At 46.8% G+C, this 26,125-nt stretch overlaps 8 protein-coding genes across 8 annotated transcripts; 5 read left to right on the top strand and 3 right to left on the bottom strand.

Moving 5' to 3' along the window:
- Positions 1 to 211: 211 nt before the first annotated feature.
- MGYG_04471 (polyamine transporter 2) lies at positions 212 to 2,023 on the top strand (the record flags this gene model as incomplete). Its single annotated transcript, XM_003174245.1, has 4 exons — positions 212 to 632; positions 698 to 1,301; positions 1,370 to 1,701; positions 1,767 to 2,023. The coding sequence occupies 4 exons, from the start codon at positions 212 to 214 to the stop codon at positions 2,021 to 2,023; spliced, it is 1,614 nt and encodes a 537-aa protein (XP_003174293.1).
- Positions 2,024 to 3,148: 1,125 nt separating this feature from the next.
- On the bottom strand, positions 3,149 to 6,866 carry MGYG_04470 (hypothetical protein; the record flags this gene model as incomplete). Its single annotated transcript, XM_003174244.1, has 4 exons — positions 3,149 to 3,348; positions 3,532 to 3,778; positions 3,835 to 6,555; positions 6,609 to 6,866. The coding sequence occupies 4 exons, from the start codon at positions 6,864 to 6,866 to the stop codon at positions 3,149 to 3,151; spliced, it is 3,426 nt and encodes a 1,141-aa protein (XP_003174292.1).
- A 715-nt stretch (positions 6,867 to 7,581) lies between these two features.
- Positions 7,582 to 15,041, top strand: MGYG_04469 (myosin type-2 heavy chain 2; the record flags this gene model as incomplete). The annotated part of the gene is made up of 5 exons (XM_003174243.1): positions 7,582 to 8,034; positions 8,095 to 8,238; positions 8,298 to 8,482; positions 8,539 to 14,521; positions 14,586 to 15,041. 5 exons carry the CDS (start codon positions 7,582 to 7,584, stop codon positions 15,039 to 15,041), a joined length of 7,221 nt encoding a protein of 2,406 aa, XP_003174291.1.
- Positions 15,042 to 15,534: 493 nt separating this feature from the next.
- MGYG_04468 (hypothetical protein) lies at positions 15,535 to 16,363 on the top strand (the record flags this gene model as incomplete). Its single annotated transcript, XM_003174242.1, has 2 exons — positions 15,535 to 15,597; positions 15,626 to 16,363. 2 exons carry the CDS (start codon positions 15,535 to 15,537, stop codon positions 16,361 to 16,363), a joined length of 801 nt encoding a protein of 266 aa, XP_003174290.1.
- A 185-nt stretch (positions 16,364 to 16,548) lies between these two features.
- On the bottom strand, positions 16,549 to 17,649 carry MGYG_04467 (mitochondrial GTPase 1; the record flags this gene model as incomplete). Its single annotated transcript, XM_003174241.1, has 2 exons — positions 16,549 to 17,322; positions 17,389 to 17,649. 2 exons carry the CDS (start codon positions 17,647 to 17,649, stop codon positions 16,549 to 16,551), a joined length of 1,035 nt encoding a protein of 344 aa, XP_003174289.1.
- Positions 17,650 to 18,553: 904 nt separating this feature from the next.
- On the top strand, positions 18,554 to 20,574 carry MGYG_04466 (HCO3-transporter; the record flags this gene model as incomplete). The annotated part of the gene is made up of 4 exons (XM_003174240.1): positions 18,554 to 18,948; positions 19,002 to 19,095; positions 19,154 to 20,085; positions 20,145 to 20,574. The coding sequence occupies 4 exons, from the start codon at positions 18,554 to 18,556 to the stop codon at positions 20,572 to 20,574; spliced, it is 1,851 nt and encodes a 616-aa protein (XP_003174288.1).
- A 312-nt stretch (positions 20,575 to 20,886) lies between these two features.
- Positions 20,887 to 23,864, bottom strand: MGYG_04465 (phosphatidylinositol 3-kinase vps34; the record flags this gene model as incomplete). The annotated part of the gene is made up of 2 exons (XM_003174239.1): positions 20,887 to 23,554; positions 23,617 to 23,864. The coding sequence occupies 2 exons, from the start codon at positions 23,862 to 23,864 to the stop codon at positions 20,887 to 20,889; spliced, it is 2,916 nt and encodes a 971-aa protein (XP_003174287.1).
- A 365-nt stretch (positions 23,865 to 24,229) lies between these two features.
- MGYG_04464 (hypothetical protein) lies at positions 24,230 to 25,724 on the top strand (the record flags this gene model as incomplete). The annotated part of the gene is made up of 3 exons (XM_003174238.1): positions 24,230 to 24,581; positions 24,644 to 25,477; positions 25,537 to 25,724. The coding sequence occupies 3 exons, from the start codon at positions 24,230 to 24,232 to the stop codon at positions 25,722 to 25,724; spliced, it is 1,374 nt and encodes a 457-aa protein (XP_003174286.1).
- Positions 25,725 to 26,125: the final 401 nt, after the last annotated feature.

Raw genomic sequence — 26,125 nt, 5'->3', positions numbered from 1 at the left:
CTGCAGATGAAAAATCTACAATGTGAACTGTGGAAAGGTCGGCATGGAATTGCCGTGCAGGATAAGATGTTATATATACTGCGTGGTATATATATGTCGACATTCCCCCAGGAGCTCGATACCCCCTTTCACTTCCTGTGTTACTCCAAGCAGCCTCTTTCTGTCCCCCTTTTCTTTTGCTTGCCCTTAACCAGAGGAACCTTGCATAACCATGGCGAGTTCATCCAGCTCCTCATCACTAGCCCTGCCTCGTCAACACGCTCCCCCGGTCCCTGCTGGAGCTGAGGCTACAGACTTGCCCTACCGCGAGCTACAATCAACAGCCAATTTCGAAGAGTTCACGGCAGAGACCACTAGCGGGCAAATACTCAAGACTGTCAAGTCAAATGCCACAGGGAAGATCGAAGATTATAAGCTTGTTACGTTCACGGTTGGGGACCCGGAGAACCCAAAGAACTGGAGCAAAGCGTACAAATGGTACTGTACGATGGTGGTGGCTTTGACATGCTTTGTGGTCGCCTTCTGCAGCAGTGTTATCACATCCGACTTCAAAGGCCTTATGGAGGAGTTTGACATATCTCAGGAGGTCGCTTTGTTGACAATTACCGTCTTTGTTATCGGCTTTGGTGTTGGTACGTCTATTGCTGCTTGTATAACACATTAGGAGGAATGTGCTGATTGATTATCAAACCCCTAGGCCCAATGGTTTTCTCGCCAGCATCAGAAATATTTGGACGTAAACCAGTCTATGTTTCTACTATTTTTCTCGCCGTTATATTTATCATACCATGTGCGGTCTCCAAAAACATAGGAACTCTCCTAGCATGCCGCTTAATCGACGGAATCGCATTTTCTGCCCCAATGACATTGGTTGGTGGCACTCTGGCCGATCTATGGCGCACCGAGGAGCGAGGAGTCCCCATGGCTGCCTTCAGCGCCTCCCCGTTCCTTGGACCAGCAATTGGACCGCTGATCGGAGGCTTTCTGAGTGACGCTGCAGGCTGGAGATGGCTGTACTGGATCCAACTCATTTTCGCTGGTGTTGTATTCCTTCTCATCGCTTTCACCCTCCCCGAGACATACACACCCACTATTCTCGCAAAGAGAGCTAAAAAGCTCCAAAAGGAAAAGAACGACACTTCATATGTCACTGAGGCCGATTTGGATTCGCGTCTAATGGGTGAAAAATTACGCATCTTCATGATCAGACCTTTCCAGCTCCTATTCATGGAACCAATAGTTTTCTTCCTTTCTCTCTACATGGCTATGCTTTATGGCCTCTTGTACATGTTTTTCGTTGCGTGAGTTTCTCCCAGGGCCTGATATTTTTCCCTTTCGGTAGTTCACGACTAACCCAAACACACTTTAGGTATCCAATTGTCTACGAAGAAGGAAAAGGCTACACAGCTAGCACCACCGGCCTTATGTTTATTCCTCTAGCCATAGGGGTAGTGTGTAGTGCAATCTTTGCTCCCCTTATCAACAAGCATTATTTGACCCTTACTGCAAAACACAACGGCAAGCCTCCAGCCGAAACTCGCCTTATTCCTATGATGCTTTCTTGCTGGTTTATCCCAATAGGAATATTCATCTTTGCCTGGACATCATATCCTCATCTCCACTGGATTGGTCCTGCTATCGGTGGCTTTCCGGTTGGATTCGGCTTCATTTTCCTCTACAACTCGTGCAACAATTATCTAGGTATGTTACTGTGGGTTTAAGTTGAACAGCATGTGGATGCATTGCTAATACCGCTTCTGAATTAGTGGACACCTACCAACACCAAGCAGCTTCTGCTCTTGCTGCCAAAACGTTTATTCGCTCGATATGGGGTGCATGCTGCGTCCTCTTCACTACCCAGATGTACGACAGGTTGGGAAAGCAATGGGCCAGCTCACTTATTGCATTTCTTGCTCTGGCGTGTTGCGCGATCCCCTTTGTCTTCTATTACAAAGGGGATTCTATTCGCCGGCATTCAAAATATGCATACGTTGAGGACGAGGAAAACTCTGAGAAAAAATAACTGGTGGTTCGACCCTTCCACTTTGCATGTTTTATGAAGATTTTGTTTCCGGTTTCCCTTTTCTATATGTGCATGAGACACATAACGGCATACAGCGGCGATTGGGACAGGCGTTAAAGACGAGATGTACATACCATGGCCATTAGAGGCCAACCTACGATTTATTAGATACGTAATCACGGACCAAGTACCCATAAAAGTTAAAAGAATAAAAGTTTTAATTATAATGCAACTGGCGCTAGGGTTACAAATCATCAAAGGGGTATATCGACAAGAATGAAACGGCTCTACAGCCCGGGAAAAGCGCTCCTTAACCATGACATTGAACCACTTCTGTGCAGGAAGCACTAGCACAATGCAAGGGGTAGCCGAGTAAGTGTCGTTCGGGCTCTTTCTTCCTCCAAATAATCATACCCAGTAGAAATTTCCAGTCACCTGATGTGAAAGGGATATCTAGAGGATACGCAGTGCTACCAATGCACCCTACCCTTTCTATCAGCTCGGTGTCTCTCCCTCTTTTCGCCATTTAGATAAATAGCAAGATAGCCTCCCTGTATTATACACCCCTGGCCTCCGAAATATATCTCACTTTCAACTGGAGCCCCATGATATGGGAGTCAGCGCAAAGAGCCACCGGAAGCGCTAGATGTCGCTGACCAGACTGGTTAATTTTCGCCTGCTCGGTATAAAACAAAAACTTCGAAGCTGCGCGCTAAAATATCGAAGGTAAAAAATATGCATGCTACGCTAGTCCGAAGATAAACTTGTTGATTGTCGTACTTCAAATCAGTATCACCTTCCCTTATACCCAAAGGCAACAGGGTAATGATACCAAGAAAAGAATATGGGTATTTCAAGTGTAAGAAACTTTGTAAGGGAATTGCGGCTGTTGGAAAACAGCTTGTGAACCAAAAAGGACAAGCTGCGTGATATGTAAAAGATGGCGACTGGTATGTTACTGCACAGAACTAACGGTCCTTCAAGTAGCCCTGCATATTAGAAGCCAGGCTAGGGTTCGTAGCCCTTGGAGTCCATCATCTCACCTTTATTCAAAGAGGGTAACTGCAATGGCTTTGATGATGTTTTCTCCTACGGTCTGGTCGAGTGGTAATGGGTGGAAAGGGCTTACAGAGCTAAAACTCGGGAAGGATCCTGGAGGAAGCGTCGGCGATATGCCGCAATCTCTTGCGCAACGATGGAAAAGTCTTTCACCTTATCACGCCTCATATCGTTGATGATTTGCCTAAGCCCTGTTACGTACTCTTCTCGTTCAGCTGGGGTTTTTCCTTCTCGTAAAGAACCCATTTCAACGAGTATTTTGTCATCTATGCAATGTTAACAGCGCGTATTTGTCAGCCAATCACTCCAAGCCGCGATGAGGGCAAAGGGAAATGAATGAAACGGGAACGGAGAACATCTCAGGGGAGCAGGAAAATAGAAATAAAGGGTATCAAGGAGGAAATGTAAGGAAGAGCTAGAATCTGAAGACAATCATCCCCTCAACGCACCACTCAGATTCATGTCACGAAAGTGTTGAAAACCACAGGAGGGAGCGTCACAAACGCCACCGGCAATCTCAAGGTCACATAAGGGTTTGTGCGGATCAATATTGTGACTATAAGTCAAAGAGCGAAAACCACCACTTGTATGATTTGTGAAATCGGGATGGTAGCGGTATGCCCTAAAGAGTTTCAATGGACTACGGTAAGGGCTGAAACGATAAGTGGACTGATGCGAGGGAGCGTCAGCATCATTCTATGAGCGCCGTATTAGTGACCGATAATTTCAGTTGTAAAGAGAAGATATTGTACCGTGGAGGGCTCCAGAACAGCTGGGCAGGCCGCTTCTTGTTCACTAAGAGTTAGCGTATGCGCATCTGGATCTTCAGGTGCAGCAGGTCTTGTCTCCATAGATATTGGTTCTATGGGCTGAGGGGGGGCGGGACTGAATGGAGGGCTTTCCAGGGTGTCAGGCTCGGGTGGCTCATATCCCTCAGACGTAACGGATTCTTCCCGAGGAGTGAATTGGGGTTTGCCGTTATTATCTAGACCCGGCGATAGAGGCTCCATGATTTTATCCTCCGTTGAGAGGGACGGCTCCCGTGTGGTGACCATTTCATCGCCATAAGGACTGCCCAATGGAGTGGATTTAGCTAGTGAGGTCGATTCTTCACCTGATTCATCCTCCGAGCTTCCCATGGATTCATCCATAGCGGAACTGGAATAAGAACCTTCCCTAGTTTCCTGAGGTTCACAAGAAGAAGTATCGTCCATTACCGCGTCCTGCACACTGCCTATTTCAAGTGCTTCCCTTTCTTTCTGATTAGAATGGTCTTCGATGCTGCGACGCGCTTCCGTTAAACCTGGGATGCCTGTGCGGGGGCCTTCTTTGGTGTCAGCTGGAGACCCAACTTCAGGTTTTTGTATATCTTGGTTTGTGGCCATTTTGGCTACTGGAACCTCCTGTTTGCTCCCATTACCACTTGCAACTTCACACGATATTTCCTTGAGCTCTGTCATTGAAAAGCCCTCAGTCTCGATCCCCAGGCCCTCAAGTTCCTCAATCAGCTTGCGTTTGCCTTCTCGGCCTTTCGCAATTTCCTCGATAAGTCGCTTTTCTTGCTCGCGAAATTCAGCCAATCTCTGTTCTGATTTGAGTAGTTCAGCGTCCAGAAGTGGGAGTCCAGATTCAATTTCCTTTCGACGCAAAGCCTTCAGCCGTAGTTCTTCTGCGCGGTTAGAACCCAGAGTTGGTTGCGGGGTGGAGACATCGCGCACAGAACTCATAGCGGAGGTTGGTTCAACAGTTCCGCTCGTGCTCTGCTCAACGGTGGGAGTCGGAGTTTTTTGAACATTTTCGAGTTCAGATGATGAATTTTCAGTTTCCTGTAAAATTCCATCGGAAGTTATGCCAGCTGACGCATTCGAAGACCCGGAACTTTGATTCTGGCTAGACGCTTGCTTTTTAATGCGGCGCGCCTCTAGTTCGGCAATTTTTTGTCGCATTGCCAGTATCTCCATATTTTTCTGTATTAGGCCGTTAGCAGGGTTTGGAGGAGTATTTGATATAGACACAGGAGTAGAACGATGGGAACTGCGACTCCTTGGTGGAAAATCAGGCAACGGCGGTAACTCGCGGGTTGTAGATTTTGTAGAACGGCTAGGATGTGAAGTATTTGTAGTATTGGGTATTCCTCCAGTTTCAATGTCTGAGCCATACATTGCCTCATCATCACTGATATCAATGATAACTCTCTGTTCGGCGCTGGCAGAACGCGGTCCTGATAATGGATGTTTCCTTGCTTGTGTTTCATCAGGGTCATCCGTAAAATCCGAAGCCCTCGGGCGTTTCCTTGGGGCGCGAGGAGTTTCTGCTTTGTCTTTTAGGGTATCTTGGGGTTTCCCAGTAGAAATCGAGTCATTCATATTGTGAGAGTCAGGCCCTGTCATAACAAGCCCAGGAATTTGTGTCGGTACTGCCATTCCAGAAAGTGGAGGGCGATCAGGTAAAGGATGCGATAGGGAAGGTAATTCTTGTGGAGCAGTTGAGACGGGAGTATCCGCATTGGATGTTGAAGGAGAAGAAGTGAGGCCAGGGATCTGAGATGTTGATTTTCCAAGCCCAAGCTTTTTAAGTTGTTCCATGCGTTGCCTAGCTAATTCCGTCTGTGCTTTGTTCTTCTCTTTCACTCTAACTTCCTCGCGAGCATCTTGTGCTGAAGTCTGTGCTGATTGAGTGGAGTCATCATTAAGACTCCTGATCGCCATTTTAGTTGGCTGGGACGAAGAAGTGGTAGTCTGATCTGATTTCGTAATTTTGGCCGTAGGTGCCGAAGACGCGGTAGACTTAGCAGCTTTTGCGGCTAACATACGAGCAATAACATCTTTACGCTCCATGGGTTTGTTAAAATTAGCATCCGCGTCCTGACCACTCGGTTGTTTGGTTGCAGGTTTTGCCTGTGCAATGGGTTTTGTAGTAAGAGAGGAAGGAAGGGTATCTGATGTTTTGGGCTCGCCTGGGCCTTGAGCAACTCCAGCAGGTTTGCTGGTTGGCTCAACAGTGATCTTTATCCCGATTTCATCATATAAGCTCTTCAAAACGATGGGGTCTATCCCCTCTCGAACCAACTCATTATAGCGAATCTTGTGTGGCGCGAGATTCAATAACGCTCCCTGAGCAAGTGCTTTCAATTGAGACGGAGATTTCCCAGCTAACGGGCTCACATGTGCATCCTCCTTCGCGGGTTTAGCTTTTTCTAGGCTATCTTGCACTGGTCGATGTGCGTTGGTTGAGGTTAACTTGGGCTGCGGTTCGTTAATGTGTGCATTTAAACCGGCGCCACTTTGCCTTACGTTTCCAGAGCGCTGCGCGTAAGGTGCATAAGGTCTCTCAGCGTTAGGGCTTCTTTGTTCAACAATTTCCTCGCAGCTGCTCAGCTCGCCTTCTTCCCTCGCGTCAATGTCCATCGCGTCTGGTATTTTTTCCGGTTCCGGCGCGTCAGTGGGTCGTTGATATGTAGCTGGTGGACGAGCCTAGATATCCATGTAAGATTATGAGTATGGTAAAAGACAAAAACAAGGCATACCGGCACAGATTGAGGCAATAGATACGCCTGTGATTGTAAGTAACGCGGATCCCCTGTAGTAAAATAGCTAACATTCGCACCATATACCGCCTGGGGATCCTGAGGAGGAATATACGGCTGCTCCATGTCGTATGGAGGATAGGGCATATTTGGGTCGTAGCCAACAGGTTGGCTACTTGACCAACGAGGGTCAAAATTTCCATATGATGGTGTTTGCTGGTAACCCGACATATTTCCAGATGTAGCGGAGGCAATCATTCTTATTCAAACACTTGCAGATCAAGAATGAATGTGATTGTTTATATTTTGCCCAGGGCTTTGATGTCGAGGCATGAGAACGAAAGTGCAAGATGAAAGAGCGAGAATAAAAGGGATAAAGTGCCACCTGATTCAAATTAAGGCGGCCAGTCAATACGCGAGTAGTCTGGCAATCTGTCAAACAGCACAAGTCAAAAATATGCCGTGCATTCCCTGAGCCCTTCAACGTAGACAAAACGTTCAATATCAAGTTGTTCGTCTCCGTTTGACTTTGATATCATGAAGTTGAAAAAAAGATCTTGCTTGGCCGAAAATAGCCATCACGTGATACTCATAAGCGCCAGCGCCAAGCGCAATCGTGACGCTAGTACTAACTAGGAAGGATGTAAACAAACAACGCTAAAGTTGGCGATTAAAAGTCGATTAAGGTGGGATTTCAAGGCCGCAAAGAAGCCCATAGCTGCTAACTAACCTACCAGGTTTACCTGACCGAGACAATAAATGACTTTTGATGTGATATGAATTCTGTTTCAGCTCTTTTTTTAGTCTTGGAATTATTTGTTTTTCAGTTTAACCGTCATACCTCTCCTGTCACCACTTCTATGACCCTTACGCCTAGGGGTACCTCGTCATAGTTCTCCAGGGCTATTTTATGAATTAACGCCCCGTTCAACGATTTGATACCAGCTAATTCTTTTATGAACCTGTCGAAACCATGCATCCCTCCTTTAATAGCCCATCTAGGAGACACAATCCTTTCTCCCGGAGCTCTCCTTCGCCCTCTCCAGCTCCTCCAGATGCCGGCCTCAGAGTGTCCGGCCGGCCAAAGTCGGTTACTTTTACATCTCCTGTACAGACATACGCTCCAGGCCATTCACGGAACGCCTCGTTGACTCCATTAAACCCTACACCTGTCAATGGCATAAACAGACAACGTTCAAACTCAGCCCGGCACACCTCCGAATCCTCAAATACCTTTGCTCCAAAATTCATAAAGTCAGAAGAGTTACGCAGAGGCGCAGATCAGATCAGAGGGGAAGAAGGCGATAATGACTTCTCCGGGAAAAGATACGTGTGGCTGAAAGATCCCGAAAGAGCATTCATTCGGGGCGCTGTTGTTCGAGAAACCGAGGACGGCCTTCTGGTTGTGCAATGTGACGATGGACGCGTAAGTTTAGAGACAACTATAATACTTGTTTGCTGGGCGTTCTGACAAGTGACATAACAGCAGGTGGAAGTCGACCCGGAAAGTGTTGATAAGGTTAACCCTCCAAAGTTCGATAAGGCCGATGACATGGCCGAACTCACCCATTTGAATGAGGGCTCGGTTGTTCATAATCTACACACCCGGTACCAGTCTGACTTGATTTACGTAAGTTTGGCCTACACCTTAACAAAAAAAGGTTAGACAACGTTATTGACTGGGAATAGACTTACTCTGGGCTTTTCTTGGTGACTGTGAATCCTTACTGCCCCTTGCCTATATATTCGAACGAGTATGTCAAAATGTATAAAGGCAAGAGCCGAGAAGATACACGACCACATATATTTGCAATGGCAGATGAGGCATTTCGCAATCTTGTAGAGGAGGGCGAGAACCAGAGTATTCTTGTTACGTGAGTCCACATTTATTCCTACATGTTTTCTAGTTTGCTCATACTTGATATAATAGTGGTGAATCCGGTGCTGGAAAGACAGAAAACACAAAAAAGGTCATTCAGTATCTAGCTGCAGTTGCCCCTGGTGACGCAACTCAAGCAAAGCTATCATCTAAGCAACTAGGTGATCTCTCACAGCAAATATTGAGAGCTAATCCCATACTTGAAGCATTCGGAAATGCTCAAACTGTCCGAAACAACAATTCGTCACGATTCGGAAAGTTCATTCGTATTGAGTTTTCTCGCACCGGCCAGATATGTGGAGCATTCATTGATTGGTATCTGCTTGAAAAGTCCCGAGTTGTCAAACTCAACTCCCAGGAGCGGAGTTATCACATCTTTTATCAGCTACTCCATGGAGCTAGCAAAGAGTTGCGTGAACAGCTACATCTCTCAGATTTAGATATCCAGGACTTTGCATACACAAGAGGCGGGAACGATACCATAGCCGGCGTATCGGACGAAGATGAGTGGGACTCCCTTATCGAAGCCTTCGATACGATGAAGTTTGAAGATGAAGACCAGCTTTCAATATTACGGACAATTGCAGCTGTTCTACATCTGGGGAACATCACAGTCGGCAAGGAGAGTCTACGTGCGGACCAAGCTAAGCTCACCCAAGATGATACTGAAAGCGTGAGGCATGCTTGCCATCTCCTAGGTATACCCCTCGAGCCTTTCGTCAAGGGACTTCTGCATCCTCGGGTAAAAGCTGGACGAGAATGGGTTGAAAAGGTACAAACACCTGAGCAAGTTCGTTTCGCGATAGACTCTCTAGCAAAAGGTATATACGAGCGAGGCTTTGGCGACCTAGTCAATAGGATCAATCACCAGTTGGATCGTAGCAGGATTAGCTGCGAAGAGAGCTACTTCATCGGTGTCCTTGATATAGCGGGTTTCGAGATATTTGGCACGAATAGCTTCGAACAACTGTGTATCAATTACACAAATGAAAAACTGCAGCAGTTTTTTAACCACCATATGTTTGTTCTGGAACAGGAAGAATACTCCAGGGAGCAAATTGAATGGCAATTCATCGATTTTGGCAAAGACCTTCAACCGACGATCGACCTTATTGAGTTATCCAATCCAATCGGTATATTCTCATGTCTTGACGAGGATTCAGTGATGCCAAAGGCGACAGACAAAACCTTTACAGAAAAACTTCACTCTTTATGGGACCGAAAATCTCCAAAATATCGAGCCTCACGACTCAGCCAGGGTTTCATTCTCACTCATTATGCTGCGGAGGTAGAATATAACACTGAAAATTGGCTGGAAAAGAACAAAGATCCTCTCAACGACAACGTAACACGACTACTGTCAAAGTCCAATGACCCGCATGTTGCGAATTTATTCGCCGATTATGCTGATGATGTATCCAGCGGAACCAGGAGTGTCGTCAAAAAAGGGCTTTTCCGAACTGTGGCACAGAGGCACAAGGAGCAGTTATCAAGCTTGATGGCTCAGCTTCATTCAACACATCCCCATTTCGTCCGCTGCATTTTACCAAATAACAAGAAACGACCAAAGCTCTTCAATGGACCACTTGTTTTAGACCAACTACGATGCAATGGTGTGCTTGAAGGCATTCGAATTGCCCGAACTGGATTCCCTAATCGGTTAACGTTCAACGAATTTCGCCAACGTTATGAAGTGCTCTGTCGCGGGATGCCCAAGGGCTACCTGGATGGCCAGGTGGCAGTGACTTATATGGTTGAAAAGCTGGGGCTTGACAAATCTCTATTCAGAGTCGGTTTAACAAAAATCTTTTTCAGGGCCGGGGTGCTGGCGGAATTGGAAGAACAACGTGATACCCTAATTCGTGAAATCATGAAGCAATTCCAGTCGTTGGCTCGTGGCTTTATTCAAAGACATATTGCAAACAAACGGCTGTACCGCGCGGAGGCTACTCGAATCATCCAGCGGAACTTTCACCTCTACCTTAACTTGAAGTCATCCCCTTGGTGGAGGCTGTTTGCGACAATGAAGCCCCTTCTCGGAGAGACTCGCACAGCCGGAGAAGTCAAGAAGCGTGACGAGAAAATCCAGCAACTTGAAGCAAAGGCTCAGCAGGATATCGCCGAGAGACAGAGGATAGAAGAAGATAGGCGCAAGATAGAGGCGGAGATGCATCGAGTCAGGAAAACTCTAGAAAGTGAACGTTCCCTTGCATTGGATAAGGAGGAGATATTTAAGCGGCTGCAACTCAGAGAAGTTGAACTCAGCGACAAACTGGCTGGAGCAATCGCCGACCAGGAAAGTCTAGAAGATCAGTTGGACGAACTGATTGCTGCAAAAAAGAAGATTGAACATGAGCTAGACCTACGAAGGGGCCAACTTGAACAGGCTGCGCAAATAATGGAGAGGCTTGAGGGTGAAAAGAAGGAACTACAAGAACGCATTTCTGATATGGAAAAGCAGCTGAAATCTGTCGAAACAACGCACAGCGAATATGATGAAAAGATTGAGGCCCTGAATCAGGAGATCAACACCCTCAACAGCCACCTTAACTTAAAAGACAAAAAGCTCCAGGATCTAGAGGCAAAACTCCTGTCTTCCGACCAACAGCTTGACCTTGAATTGGCACACACCACAAAAGAGCTAGAAGCATCTAAAAAGCAGATTAAGCAACTACTGGAGGATAACCGTGAAATCCAGAGGCAGATAGCTGATTTGTCATCAACGTCTACGGGCTATGAGGAATTAGTCCGACGCAAAGAGGGCGAGGTCGCAATTCTCAAAGCTGATTTGAAAAAGCATGAATTCGAGAAACGAAGCCTTGAAACAGAAAAAAGGGGGCTCTCGGACCGACATGATGACATGCAGCGGAGAATACGTGATCTACAAGCTGAAATAGATACCACGAAACTTGAGAAGTCAAACTTCGAACGTGAAGCTCATGATGCTAGGAAGCTCCTTGAAGAGAAGCTGTCCGAGGATGCGGAATCCGCCCAGGGTAGAAAGATGCTAGACAAGCAAGTCCAAGACCTCAAGGCCCAACTGTATCAAACTCAAGCAGAGCTCAGCCGTGTTCAACAGTCGAGAGATGACGTTCAGATGCTCTCAGAGCACAAATTTGCACAGCTAAAAGAGGAGTTTGAAATTCTTAATGAAGCTAAAATAACCATTGAGAAGGAGATGTATATCCAGCAAGATACTCTTCGCAGGGCAAAGGAAGCTCGAGCAGCTGCAGAGGAGTCTCGCAAGCAACTCCAAGGCGAGGTTATTAAACTACGAGACCGAATTACAAAAATAGAGGAATCTCGCCTGAGTGCGGAGAATACATTCGCAAATAAAATGACTGCACAGGCAACTGAAAGATTGGCTAAACTTCAGGCCGAGCTAAACGAAAAATCTAAGGCACTCAATGATGCTGAGGCCGGGCATGCTCGTCTTAGCTCACAAGTTCAAAGCCTGAGCAACCTAATTGCGGAGTCCGAGAACTTCCGTACCCTAAATGACCAGCATAAAGAGCGGCTGGAGAGAGAACTCGTCACCGTCAAGGGAAGGCTCGCTGCATCCGAGAATGACAACAGGGCTCTTTTGAACAAAGTCCAACAAAAGAATCTCGATATTGCACGCTCTAATTCTAGGGCCGGCGATACCCAAAGAGCTAGGTTGGCACAGCTTCAAACCGAAAAGACTCGTTTAGAAGAGTCAAACAAACAGCTTACTCGCCAGCTCGGAGATGCTCAGTTATCGATAACTTCACTGGAGAAACAAAAGGAGAAACTTGCTTTGAGCACGGAGGACTTGAACCACGAAGTTGCGCGTGAGCACAAAGCTAGCCGTAATGCAGAGAAAACTGCTGCCACAGCACAGTTGCAGTTAGCAGAAGCAAACAGGAATCTCGAGACAGAACGGCAGCTTAAAACCCAGGCACAAGCGAATACCAGAAAGCTTCAGGCGTCAGTGGATCGGATGAACTCGGAGCTAGAAGATTGCCATCAACAGCTGATATTGCTCCATAAAGTATTTGATCCTGATACATCGCCCGCTGAAAAGTCCTGGGAGACAATAAAGCCCGACCTGTCGAAGAAAATCGATATGGCTGCTCTGTTAGAAACTGCGCACAATGACCTTCGGATCAGCGAAGAGAAACGTTCGAGAGCAGAAAATCAATTAAACGAGATGCGACGCCGGCACGCAGATGAAATGAATGAGCTTGATGCTCGCTATTCCTCGTCGAAGCGTGCTCTCCTCGAAGAAATTGATCAAAACCAGGTAGCCAACACGAGGTCTCCTGGGCACTTCAGGAAGAATTCAGAGCCTAATAAGCGGTTTTCCAACCCTTCAACCCCCAACCGTCGATATAACAATTTCATGGATGGGGTAGGTGATTCCGGGCGGTCAGATCGAACTGTTGACACTGTTGCATTCCAGAAACGGATGGATCAAGCCGCAGAAATAGAGAGCCTTCAGAATCAACTGCAACTGGCTGAAATGCACAATCGTCACCTCCAGAGCCAGGTTGATAGGGCTACCCCAGCCCGAGACATGTGGCAAGACGAGAGTCCATCTATCCGACGAATGCAGATCCTCGAACGTGAAAATGGTCGTCTCCATGAGAAACTTGACGATTCTGCTAAGAAGGTTTCCGCCTTGGAAAAAAGTATTCAATCCGGCGAGTTGAGTCTTCGCGATGTACAGGCGAAATCTCATGAAGAATTGTATGACCTTCTTAGCTCTCAGGAGCAGTCCCGACGATCTCTCCTCCAAGTACATAAGTCCGCACTAGCCGATCTCACTCATGCAAAGACAGAATTTGAAAAGCTCAAGCATGCAAGAGCTTCTATGGAAGTTGAGCTACGGGACACCAGGTCAGAACTTCAAGAGTTACAACTTGCACGAGACCATGACGCTGCTAGCCGAAGCCAACTACTCCAAGAGTTCTCGGATCTTCAAATCAGATTGGATGCTGAAACATCTAAAGCTATTGATGCTGATTCCAGTCTGAGCCTCTACAAGAGCCGCGCCAATGAATACTTCAGCAAGTTGGAACAGGCAGAAATTGCTGTTTTGAAAGCTACCCGCGCCGAACAGTTTGCCAAAGCACAAGCCAAGGAGGCAGAAGAAACCTGCGCTAATATCATGGCCGAAAGGAAACAAACCGATAACCTCATTGAAGATCTGCAGCGGCAGGCACAGTCTCATGAAGAAAGGGTCGAGGACCTTTCAGCTGACCTTGAGGCAGCATTACAAGCGAAGAAGCGTCTCCAACACGAGCTAGAAGACTACCGAAGCCAGCGGGCTATGGATATCGAGGACAAGGAAGCTTCCATGGAGCAAACGAGAAAGAAGTACCAAATGGAATGCTCGACCCTTACGAGCGAGTTGGAGGTAGAGCGTGAAAATGTGCTTCATATCCGAGGCGAGAATGCCCGCTTGAAGGAGGAACTTGAGGAACTTCGATCCAAGTGGGATGACGAAGTTCTCAATAGCTCAACCTGGTCCAAGGAGAAATCTAGAATAGAAATGACCCTACAAGATATCACAACCTCCCGAGATGATGCCGTCAAGGCTCATAATGAAGCTCAGGGCAAGGTAGTTACTTTATTGAACCAAGTTCGCACCCTTCGCACTTCCGTTGATGATATCTCAGCCGAGCGTGATATGCTCCTCAAGGAGAAACGCGGCCTCGAATCCAGGCTTGCTGAAGCAGGTGACCGCTTGGAGGACCTGGCCAAGGGCGAAAGTCCCATGCGAAACGCTGCTGGTATGGACCGCGAGATTCTTGAGCTAAAGTCCCAGCTTGCCCAGCAAGAGGACCTTGCCTCCGCTGCCGTTGGTAAGATGCGAAGGGCGGAAGCTCTTGCTACGGAAGTCCAAAAGGAAATTGTAGCTCAGCGAGAGTCAACAGCCCAGCTCTTCAAGGATAAAGCTGCGCTTGAAAAGCAATTCAAGGAGGTTCAACTTCGATGTGTGGACCTTGAAACGAAAGGATACTCATCCTCGAGCCAGGATGTCAGGTTCCTCAATAAACGAATCCAGGAGGTACGTAGAGTCCTATAGCTGCCGTCTTGATTGAGGAAAAATACTAACATTCCGCGCCTACCAGCTTGAAACTCAGTTAGAAGAACAGGAGTCGAAACGTAATGCTGAGCAGAAGTCTGTCCGCAATGTCGATAGAACAGTGAAAGACCTCCAGACCCAGATCGAGAGGCGAGAAAAGGTTAATAGCCAACTCACGGAGGACATTGGAAAATCGCGAGATAGAATTGAGAGACTTCTTCAAACGATTGAGGAGCTCCAAACTAGCGACTCCGAGAACCAACTCCAGGCTCGTCGCGCAGAACGTGAGCTCCGCGAAGAACGTGAAAAATCACTTCGTCTTGAAAGGGAATTAGAAGGGTGGAAGTCACTCCGCCTAGAAAGGGGCAGTGTTAAAGGGCCTGGCTATGGAGGAGTGAGCGATATGGGTGACAGGTATAGTCGTCGAGGAAGCGGTGTATATGTCGGTTCAGGTATCGAGCTCCCACAACGCAAAATGAGCAACAGCAAAGGGTTCTTGTAAGATTTCTTGCAACCCCAATCCCCGTTGATGAGTGAGGCGTTCATTTGTTCTTATGCAGGCGGTTTTGCTATTTGCATCTCAAATCTGTATAGGTCCTAGGTAATGGTCGGGTTTCTTTTATGAGTTTTTGTTTGTACGATGATGAGCGGATTCTTCATGTGGGTTAATGTATTTAATAGAATGACCTGTGTAGTTTATGGTTAGACGCCTCGAATTGTCCAAGTATCAATCTCCACACGTAGTTGAAGGCGCTGATAGTTTGATGTTGTCTTGGGAACGCTAACTACGAGCTGGCCAAAGCTTGGCTACGACTGATAAGATTGACAAACAAAGCTTGCTGTCATCACAACCACCAAAAAGACACTTCCTTCAATCACAACAACCACTTCGAGCACTCGGGAGAAGGCCCAGATATACGATAACATCCTGTATTCGGAATCGAAATAACAAACCCGACCTATAGATTGACTGGTTCAAACCCCGTTTGTTCATCATGGTGAGTCTAATGAGCGTTCCTTGGGCATCTGGTTCCATACATACTAATCGCAACAACCCCGTATGTCCAATAGGCTCGAAATAGCGAGAAAGCGCAGTCAATGCTCTTTCGGTTTCGTGCCGCCCAAGCTGCCGACCTCGGAATCCTAGATATCGGACGGACACGCCGCCCAAAAGCCATTACCTCGATTGACTCCATCCCAGTTTGTGAAAAATGGCGAGGCCAGGTCCTCAAAGAAATATCCCGAAAAGTCACACGCATACAGGACCTTAGTTTAAGCGATTTTCAAATCAGAGACCTAAACGATGAGATCAACAAACTGATGAGGGAAAAATGGATGTGGGAAGTTCAAATACGAAATTTGGGAGGACCAAATTACACGCGCGGCGGCGGGAGAGTATACGACGAGGACGGGAAAGAAATTCCCGGCGGTGGGAAAGGGTACAGATATTTTGGCCGAGCGAGAGAACTGCCTGGTGTCAAGGAGATGTTTGAAGCAGCGACAAAAAAGAGGAGTGCCTCCGAGGCAGATGGTGCTGGCGGGCGCAAAATGGACATTGAAATGTTCAAAAAGCACGTCGATGCGGCGTATTTTGGCTACGGCCTAGATGAGGAAGATGGAACATTACTAGCATACGAAAAGAAGAAGGAGAAAGAGGCATTTGAGGCTGTGTTAAAGAAGGGTGACGATAAACCCATTGACGGGTGGGAGCCGTTGCCGGGTGACGCTGGGGATGGCGTCGAATGGCAGTTACCTACTCTAGAAGATGTTCAGGAAGAGTTAGTTGAGAGACGAAGGAGAAAGCTACTGGACAAGATCGGCTAGTATATCCAACGGAGCTGTTGGTGATATGAGTCTGCGGGAGCGGTAATGGTCTTGAGAGACTTTCATGGATGATGATATGTATAATAATTATTCAATCCATCTAAAATTACATTCGCTGTTTTACATATTGTAGGGGTATATTGCATAATATGATATCAAACATAAACGCCAAAACCAGCCCATCTCTATACCGTTCCAGTAGCAAGTATTTTTTGAGCTCTCTCAGGAGTGAGTTCCAACGAAGCTCCAGGTATCGACTCTTCCGAGGTTCCTAACTTGGCGATCTTCTTTTCCCAAGATACTTTCACCACATCATCAAGCATAAATAGGCCTAGTTTTCCTTCTCGCCATTGTGTTATGAATAGCCGTGCGGCAGCTTCATAGTCTGGTTCACCTCCTTTGACAAGGCGACCAGCTTTTCTCGAAATTGCCCCCAGGAGATCTATAATATCGTTGGTTGGGGCACAGTAGGATCCATACAAATCCGACAACAAATGCTGGTTCATTTGAAAGAGAAGGTAGTCAGCCAAAGTGATTATTGGGACCAGTGAATCTTTGATGATTCCACAGAGTGCCATTTTCAGCATACTGTCCGGATTAGACATGTACGGCACAAACACACCAGGTGTGTCATACACATAGATGCCTACATCGTCCTTCTCAAACAACTTTATAGGCGTCCCAATCTTTCTTGTAATGCCTGGATCCGCTCCGGTTCTGACAACAGCAGACTTCCTGACGTTTTTAATATTGGTCATAGATCGTAGTTTATTAATCAGGGTTGATTTCCCCACATTCGGCATTCCAACGACTAACATGCGGTATCCTATTATACTGTTGGCAGCCACAGGAAGATCCTTTATGTATTTCGCCAAGGGAGTGACGGAGTTTCTTAAACTTCTGCTTGCAAAAAACACTCTCGTAGATTTTTGCTCCCAGTGAGATATGAGTTTTTCTTTCTAAAAGAGTTAGTCGTATATGTTAGTAGATGTATGCTAAAATAAGGGTGGCAGAAGCAGAAATACCATGCGCGATTCCGGTTTCAAGTCCGCTCCAAGGTCCCTTTTTGTGTAAACTATCGTCCGGCTTTTACCGCCCAATGCTTCTTCGAATAGAGGGTTAATTGAGGTTGCCGGTACCCGAAAGTCCCGACATTCAATAACATGATCAACAGAATCCAGCATTGCTTTCATCTTCTCAAGGCCAGCTCGGTGATGGCCCAGAAAGTAGCTTCTCTGGATGTTCTCCGAGGCCACAAACATCGTCCGGGGGATAAAGGAAGCCATCTTCAGATATATTTTTAGATATTATATGCACAATACCATTGTGACAGTGAGCAATCAAGAGATTCCCTCACTAAACGTGGAATATCTGTTGAATAATTCCTATTGCCAAAATGTCTGCTCAAAGTCGCGATTTCGACGGCGGCTCAAATAGATAACGGAATATCCTTAATCCGGATAAGCTCATATCTGTCTTGGCATTTTTCACGTGGCGTATTACGTAATATTCTTGCTTGAACCTTATTTTGACATGAGGGAAAAGTCGAGACTTCGTGATATCAAAAGAAGGCAACGAAAGGACAGAATGGTACTTTTTTTTTATACGGGTTCTGCGTCTCAGGATATATGGACGGATGCACAGCGAAAAATGCAAGGCTTGGTGCAGAGGACTAAAACCACAGCCTGAAGGCTACCAAGGTCTCGGCCTTGTCCCTAGTGCCTTGGACATGACAAGCTGCTCCAGAAAACCCAAGGACCCATGCGAGAAGAGGCAGCCCTCATGCTCGCGACATGCCATCTCATTAGAAGTTCTCCCTTCGTCGGCGCTTGGCGTACGTAGGTCTTCTTCCTCGCCTTCCCATGGGCCTTTTTTTACCTTACACGCTGAACCTAAATTATAAAAATATTTCCCCCTCGATATCGAGTCACAGAATATATATAGCCGAACAGTTAGAACTAATTGATATGCTACGTTCGTTGGCACAATGATATCAATACAAACTGCACATTCTTGTTTAAACCAGTTGCCGTTCTTGTCTTTATAAACATCCTTAAAAATACCCTAGCCAGCCTAGGTTGAACAGCTGCTTCTATTCTACAGTATCTGAGCTGCCTTTGGTGGCAAGAGGTTATTTACATGTCTGTAGGCACATTTCTTCGGCCACGGTCTACACGGCCAATGCGAAGCATGCTTCGTCGAAGAAAGGAGCCCCGCCCGTCTAGTACGGACCAAGGAAGAACGGACTGTAATGAGGATATACCCGCTGATGATGCACACTCATATATAACCCCATCGAAACATACGCCCAAACCACTATGGCTTCTCAACAAAACAGTAGGCCCTGGTGGCCCCTTGCGGCCCTTTCGTCTTATAAAACAGGACCTAGGGAACCTACGCCAAAGATACCTCTCAGATTGGAAGATATTCAATCAACTAATAGTAGCCAGCACAGTCTACGTTTTCTTTACCAATTTGCTGCCGGGTATCACCTTCGCTAGTGATTTATACGTTCTTACGGGCAAAAACTGGGGAGCTATAGAGGTGGTCTTTAGTACAGGACTGTGCAGTATCATATTCTCTCTGTAAGAACCCAACTTGATTTTGAAAGGATCTCGTACTGATTTACTACTGATAGGTTCTCCATTCAACCTCTCACTATTCTGGGGGTTACTGGCCCCTTTTCCGTTCTAGCAGAAAATATATACTCTCTTTGCCATGAAGCTTTCAATGTAGGATTTGATCCCTTTCAAACAGTTACACAATTTGCCGCTAAACAAAGATGTATAGATTCCATTTCTACCTTTCATGGCCTGGTCGCTTATCCACGCAGGATGGCTACATTATCTCCTGGCTATATTCAATGCTCATGACTGGACTATGGGATATGTTACTACATTCTCAACCGAAATATTCTCTCTCCTGAACAGTATAATATACTTTCATAAAGCCATCCAAGAGCTTGAGCGAGCCCATTCAAACCTTTCCTTCGCTGCTTTCCTGTATGCCATCATGGGTGCAGTGGGAACAATGCTACTGGCCATATTTCTATCTACAGCGGAGTCATGGAAACCCTTATTCCACCGATATATCCGCCTGGGCCTTTCGGAATATGCCGCAGCAATATCCATTATCTTGTTTATCGGGCTACCCCATATTGGAGAGCTCGCCCACTTGGACAAGTCAACACTTCCCGTAAGCACCACTTTTCAACCAACATCTCCAGAACGCCATGTATTCTTCGTCGAGTTTTGGAAACTTCCTGTCCGTTGGATATTTGCAGCCATTATTCCAGGCATAATCATTACAATGCTTTTCTTTTTTGACCATGAGATAAGCTCCATCATCTGTACTATCGATCGTTATAAGACCCGGAAGCCTGGCGGATTTGCCTGGGATATCATTCTCCTTGGTACCACCACTGCATTATGTGGCATATTGGGAATCCCGCCTGCAAACGGGCTTTTACCTCAAGCACCTCTACATTCAGAGTCCTTGATGCATGCGGACACAGAAGAAGTTATAGTTGAAGTGGATGGCCAGGAAACAGTAGAGTTCCGGCCCATAAGGAGGGTGTATGAACAGCGGTGGTCCTCATTGCTCCATGGCTGCGGTATCCTTGCATTTGTTAGCCCTCCCTTCATGAAGGTTCTTGGGTTAACTCCGACCAGCGTGCTGGCTGGACTATTCCTGTTCATGGGGGAACAAAGCTTATCAGTCAAGTGAGGCTCCTTTCCCGCATATTCCATTTAACACTAGCTACTTACTGACCGTCTTTCAGCCCCATCTTGTATCGAACATTCTACCTCTTAACACCGCCCTCGGAATTACCCATTCTTCCTACGGAATTGAGCTCTCCATCCACCATTAGCGCCACTGAAACACCTCCAAGGCCATCATACATGCCAATTCACCTCTACACTTTGCTACAGCTGTTGATCACAATCGCCATCTTCATCTTAACTCTCACGCGTGGTGCCCCAGCCTTTCCCGTGTTGATCATCCTACTCGTCCCATTTAGACTACTGGTGATGAAGCACTGGTTTAGGAGAGAGGTGCTGAAATTCGTTGATGCCTGGGCCTGCAAAGCCGGTACCCCCGAAGACAGTGGAGACAAGGACGAGAATCTTCAGGAAAAGAAGGAAGATCAAGACGGTGGCAACCATGCAGGTGTCCTACAGCCTCGAAGGGACTCATCCGACAGGGTGTAAAGAATGACTGTTGGATGATAATGCACCTCAATGGTTTTAAAATAGCGGAATGTGGTTAACTGTAACTTATTTGAGCCTCAAACAGCTGCAGACTGCAGACAAGGCTTTAATTAATTGCTTTTGTAAACATATAAAAATGACTCGTAACATGGGTATAGTATGTTGATACAAAGCCTTTCCATAAAATCTCCGTAAAACTCCTAGCTATCCCCAGTGATGCGTGATCTTAACAACACCATCTAATACTATTCAAAATTTCAAGGTTCAAAACCTAGCAAGTTTTGAAGCCGATAAACGCGTAGATAGAGTAGATCATGCTCTCCATCCTTGGACCAAGTCGTGGATTCGATCTATAACAGCACCGAAAATGGCATTGACACTGTTGATGATGAGTTCGTCAAAGTGACGAATCGCCTCTTCCTCTGTCATCTCTAAATGAAATCTTTCCTTGACCTTCAGAACTGCCTTGTCTGGCTCAACACGTATATCAGGAATATTAGCATCAACCATCAAGCTGAATAAGTTGAGGATAAGGTTGGCCGATTTGCGAAGTGTGATGTATGCTGTGAAGCAGTATTGTTTAAATTGGATGTAATTCGGCGAGTTGGCACCACCCATTCCCTCGACCATCTCCTTGCAAAGCTTCATCATGGGTGCGAAGGGTTTTGGGTCGCGGCCGAGAATGAAGCCGAAATCGGCGTGGAAGAAGTGTCCGTCAGGAGCAAGAAGGAGATTCTCTAGATGGCGGTCACCAACACCTAGGAGATAAGTGATGACGCAGTATCCAGCACAGGACTTAATGTATGTGTCCATTGCTTCTTTTCGTACGCCTAAAGGTTCACTGTCGTCGGGGTTGTTTGCTTTTAGGTAAGCAAGTAATGACCCTTTGTACTTCGCAGTGGCCGCGGATAAGGGTGTTGATGGAACGAACTGTACCGCGCCCGCCGTAGCTCCAGTTGCAATGATGCGGTAGGGAGTGAGTTTAAGGTCCAAATTTTCCTTCTGCAGAAGCCGGTCCATAAGAGTTATGATTTGTATGACCAGTTGATCCTGACGCAAATCATCTCCAACTTTGAAAATGACGGGATACTTCCTGCCATCGGACAGCTTAAAATTGATAAATAGAGGCGATAAGGAGGATTTGAAGACATTTACCTCCTCTGGGTGACACCCAACAATCGAGACCGTAGGATCCAAAGGGAAAGGAAGCGGGGGATCGATTTGTAAGATATCGTTCTTAGGGTCACTGAGGAATTTTTTAAGCATTTCAATCTTGAAAGGACGATTGACTCTTGCGAATCGGATGTCCTTTGCAACTTTGGAAAGAATAGTGATAAGTTCGCCCTGTCGGAGTAGTACTTTTCTCTGGGCAGGGTTGACCTTCTCTAACTCGAGCATAAAGTAAAATTCCACGCTGGCAAAGAATTTTCGGTGAGTGGAAAGGGTTCCCGCAGCAGTGTCGTCACATTCAACCATCAAATACCAATGAAAATAGCTACCGAGTATCGGATTATTGGCCGCGCGGCTAATCAAGAAATTTGTCAGTGAAGAATCATGCGCAGCTTCGTTCGTTTCATCAGTAGAACTCTTGGGGATAGATTCAAACTTCAGCGCTTGTACAAGCTGCAGAAGGTACAAGAGTAGTTCCTCATCATCGGATTTCCTCAATCGGTCAACAGCATAAGCTCGGACTTCTGGATTGTCAAAAAGCGGGCCGAGCAGCTCCAGAGCATCATCAACATCGATCTCCGTCCATTTTGGTAGAATTTCAACGGCCTGTCTCGCTTCACTGGCATCTTGCCAATTGACCGACTTGACAAATTTGGTCAATGCTCTCTTATCTCGAGTGAGATAGAATCTAAATTTCCAAACTAGATCTTTCTCTTCCGCATTCAGTTCCTGGGTTGGACCATAGGACATGATCTCGTTGATCTCATCACGAATCTTCGGGTTCGGTTTCAAGTCGCGGTCCATGATGCCGGTTCGATGGCTACGGACTAGCCTTCTATGTTTGTCCTCACAGGGGTTTCCTCTCTGCCCAACCTCAGGATCATAAATTCGTATTATAGGATAGTTGCCCTCATCATCTGCAGCTCCTTCGATGTCAGGGCCAAGCCGGACTTCTGGCGGCGGTTTCAGAGCAACGGTCGAACCCGATGGGGTATGTTGTGCAAGAGAAGAAACTGGAGGAGGTGGATACTCAAAGTCCTGGAAAACAATGGGAAAGTCAAACCGCGGAAATTCGACATAGAGCACAAAGTTTTCCTCTTCATCATCCTGAGTGCTCACTCCAGGGTCACCATTGGTCTCAATGACGGCCTTTTCCCTAGCAGCTTTATTTCTAAGCGCGCGCTTCTTCGCCGCGTCTTCAGCCTCTACCTTGATCTTTTCCACTGCTCGGAAGACCAGCTGATCTAGCCAATCCACCCGAGGTATCTCTCCCATTTCATGTTTCTTCAGAAGTTTCTCTAGCCGTTCAAGCTCGAGTTCCACCGGAGTAGGCCCCTCTTCAACAAAGTTACCTCTACGTCGTTTGGGCGGCGGAGTGGATGGTGTAGTGGTGTATGAAAAGCCATCGGCAGCTTTGTGCCGGTATAGTTTGCATTTTTGTTTTCCCTTTTTCAGCGTCCCATCCTCGTCGAAAAGTGGGATTGTTGTGCCACCGAATGGAACTGAGTGGTCATGGCCTTCTCCCCCATCCAAAGGCGATAAGTCCCAGACTGTAAGCGCCAATTGGGTATTTTGCGGTGCATCCCTGATGAGAACTGGCATTTCTAGCCACTCGTTCCATGTCCGGCTGGTTTTGAATGACTTGTATGCGGTTTGCATGGGCATGCCAAGGGGTTTGCAGCTGCTCCATAGCTGTGCGGTAATGTATAGATCTGAAGTTGGGCTCTGGTTGGACCCGAGATGGCGTAGCTCTGGATTCTTCAGCAAGACGGAGAAGGGAATCTGCTTTTGCCGTCCCTCTAAGTTACATCTACACAAGCAGTCAGTATGCTTGCGCAAAACGATCCCGTCCAGGATCCCGTATCAACCTACATCTTAGCTCGGATGGGCAAGGCCACCTGTGTTGACGTTGCAAAGGTGAAGGTATCCATGACCGTCACCCAGTTATGAGAGATATCAGGCTCGTTGTCAGAGCCCTTCTCATCCTCCGAGCTGGGCAGGGAAATAACATCAACGTCTGAGCCTCCCTCAACCTCGCCGTAGCCGTCGTTACTGTTGTTGCTTCTGTCTCTCCTGCTTCCGCCATCTCCATCGCCAACTTCATGCCAAGACCCGTCCATGCTTATCTTATCCGGATAAACTTAATTCCTTTTACGGTGTCAAAGTGGAATGCACGGACCATCGCGTCACTGTGTTTCGCCCAAAGAAGTAAAAGCGAACTTTTTGGCGATTTTCAACGTCAAACAAGCAAAAAGACGAGAAGACGAGGTTGATTATTCGCAATTCAGCACCTCCTTAGCCATACATTGATACTCTAGACAGCGCCTGATTGCCAGATTTATATCTCTACTTGATTCGATTTTATACACTGAACCAAATTGTCTCCATCCTGCGCGCATTGACAAACACGGTCGCATTGATTTCTACTCCTCCCTGACAACCTGACAAAGCATTAATTAGTTAACCAGTATATGGACTCTGAAAGATGGCGGTACAAGCCATCCACAACGATCGATCGCTCTCTAGAACACCTCCCGCCTCTGAACAAGACTCTGAGCCATCTCCACCGACGTCTTTCTCCTCAGATAAGGAAAACCACAGCGCGCGCGCACTCCAAGTGAAGAAGCGGAAGTCCGGTGGCCTGGCAGCCCCTCCAATGCCTAGCGCAGCAAACAAAAAGAGGCGCGTATCTGAGCAGGTGCCTGAACAATCACAGTCTACCCATCAGCGCAGACTACAGCAGGTCGTAGACACAGATTTCTATGATCCAGATCAAGATCCTGAGGAAAGGCGGGCGGTCCGAAAGGAGCTGAGAGACCTTGCTTTGAACTTAAACGGTACACAAACTTTGTCAATACTGTATTTGGATCAAAAGCGCTAATCGAATGGCTTCTTCTAGATTCTCGAAGTGAGTTTATTCAGGTAGAATCAAACGGTCTTTTGGAAACAGTTGAGAAGGCAAACGATCTTTTCAAGAAGGTCAAACAAACATCCGATGCGACTATTGACTCTCGCCTCCTTGTTACGGCCGCGGACCTTTCCTACAAACGAACCGCACAAGCATGCCTAGGAAACAATGTAGCAGGTATTGATGTGGATGAGTTTGTTTCAAAATGTATATCCTTTATGCGAAGGGAAACATCGTCCGCTTTACCTACGCCCACGCAGAGCAACCGCCGTAGTTCAGGCCACCCGTCACAGCGCGCAGCTGCTGACAGTGACGATGAGGAAGAGCCTTACAACTGGGACTACCTTGGACGCCATGCCTGTTTCCCATATAACCTCAAACCGTCCATTTCTGGCTTCCTCCTCGGGCCGCTATCTGTACAAAAACGGGTTCGTCAATTGACCCAGCGACGAGCACGAGAACGAATAGATCCATCCCAGCTTGTGCGGCCGAACGATCTTAAGGCTAGTGACTTGGGGAAACAAGAAGAGGCGACTTTAACGACTATGTGTACGGACATACGAGCGAAGCTAGTTGAGATACAGCTCCAGAGAGAATCGCTGGCTCGCGAAGAGTTGTCGAAGATGGAAGACGCTACCGAAACCGAAGCCATCGCAGTTATGGGTAAACATGGAATATCTGATAATGGCGGGATCCCCCTGTTCCAGTTCTGCATCAACCCACGATCATTCGGCCAGTCCGTCGAGAATATGTTTTATGTTAGCTTCCTAGTCCGCGATGGAAGTATAGGAGTCTCGATGGACGGAAACAACCTACCAACATTACGTACGTTCCAGAAACCCTTCGCTCAACCCAACTTTGAATCTGACCTTTTTTCTCAATAGTCCCGTCACAGCCACTTCGTCCATCCGAGGCTCGAGAACAAGGTATTAAAAAACATCAAGCTGTCTTCGGTCTAGACTTCGACACCTGGGCTCAATTGATAGAAACATTCGATATAAAGGACCCGTTAATCCCGCACCGGAATGATGAGGCTCATCAGGCTCCATCCACTGGCAAATGGCATACATAATTGCATGCCGCGGCATAGATCTTATCTTCCCAAACTTACCCTTCTTCTAGAACTGATTTTGCTGTGCGAATGACGTCTTGATTTTGTAATGCATTTACGGCCCTTCAAAGTATATTTTAAAAAAGGGACCCTCAACTTGGATCTTGCCGTTAACCATGTCGAGCATGTTGTAATTATCTACCTTATCTGCTGATATTAATGGAGAATACTGTACAATAGAGATGATGGTTCCTGACACCGGGTCCTGCCTGTCTAGGCATCGGGCGCCCCGTGCCTGTACGTCATCCCAACTCTGACAGAGAAAGTGTCCCGTTTTATTACGGGCTTCCTTGTTCCACCTCACGGACACCGAAGCCAACACCAACACCACCCATAAGTGAATAAAAGCCGTCAGCAGTCAT

The sequence above is a fragment of the Nannizzia gypsea genome, genomic scaffold (genome assembly GCF_000150975.2).
Source record: "Nannizzia gypsea CBS 118893 supercont1.3 genomic scaffold, whole genome shotgun sequence".
Taxonomy (NCBI): Eukaryota; Fungi; Ascomycota; class Eurotiomycetes; order Onygenales; family Arthrodermataceae; genus Nannizzia; species Nannizzia gypsea.
The sequence above is the reverse complement of the archived record's forward strand: the minus strand, read 5'-3'. Positions and strand labels throughout refer to the sequence as shown.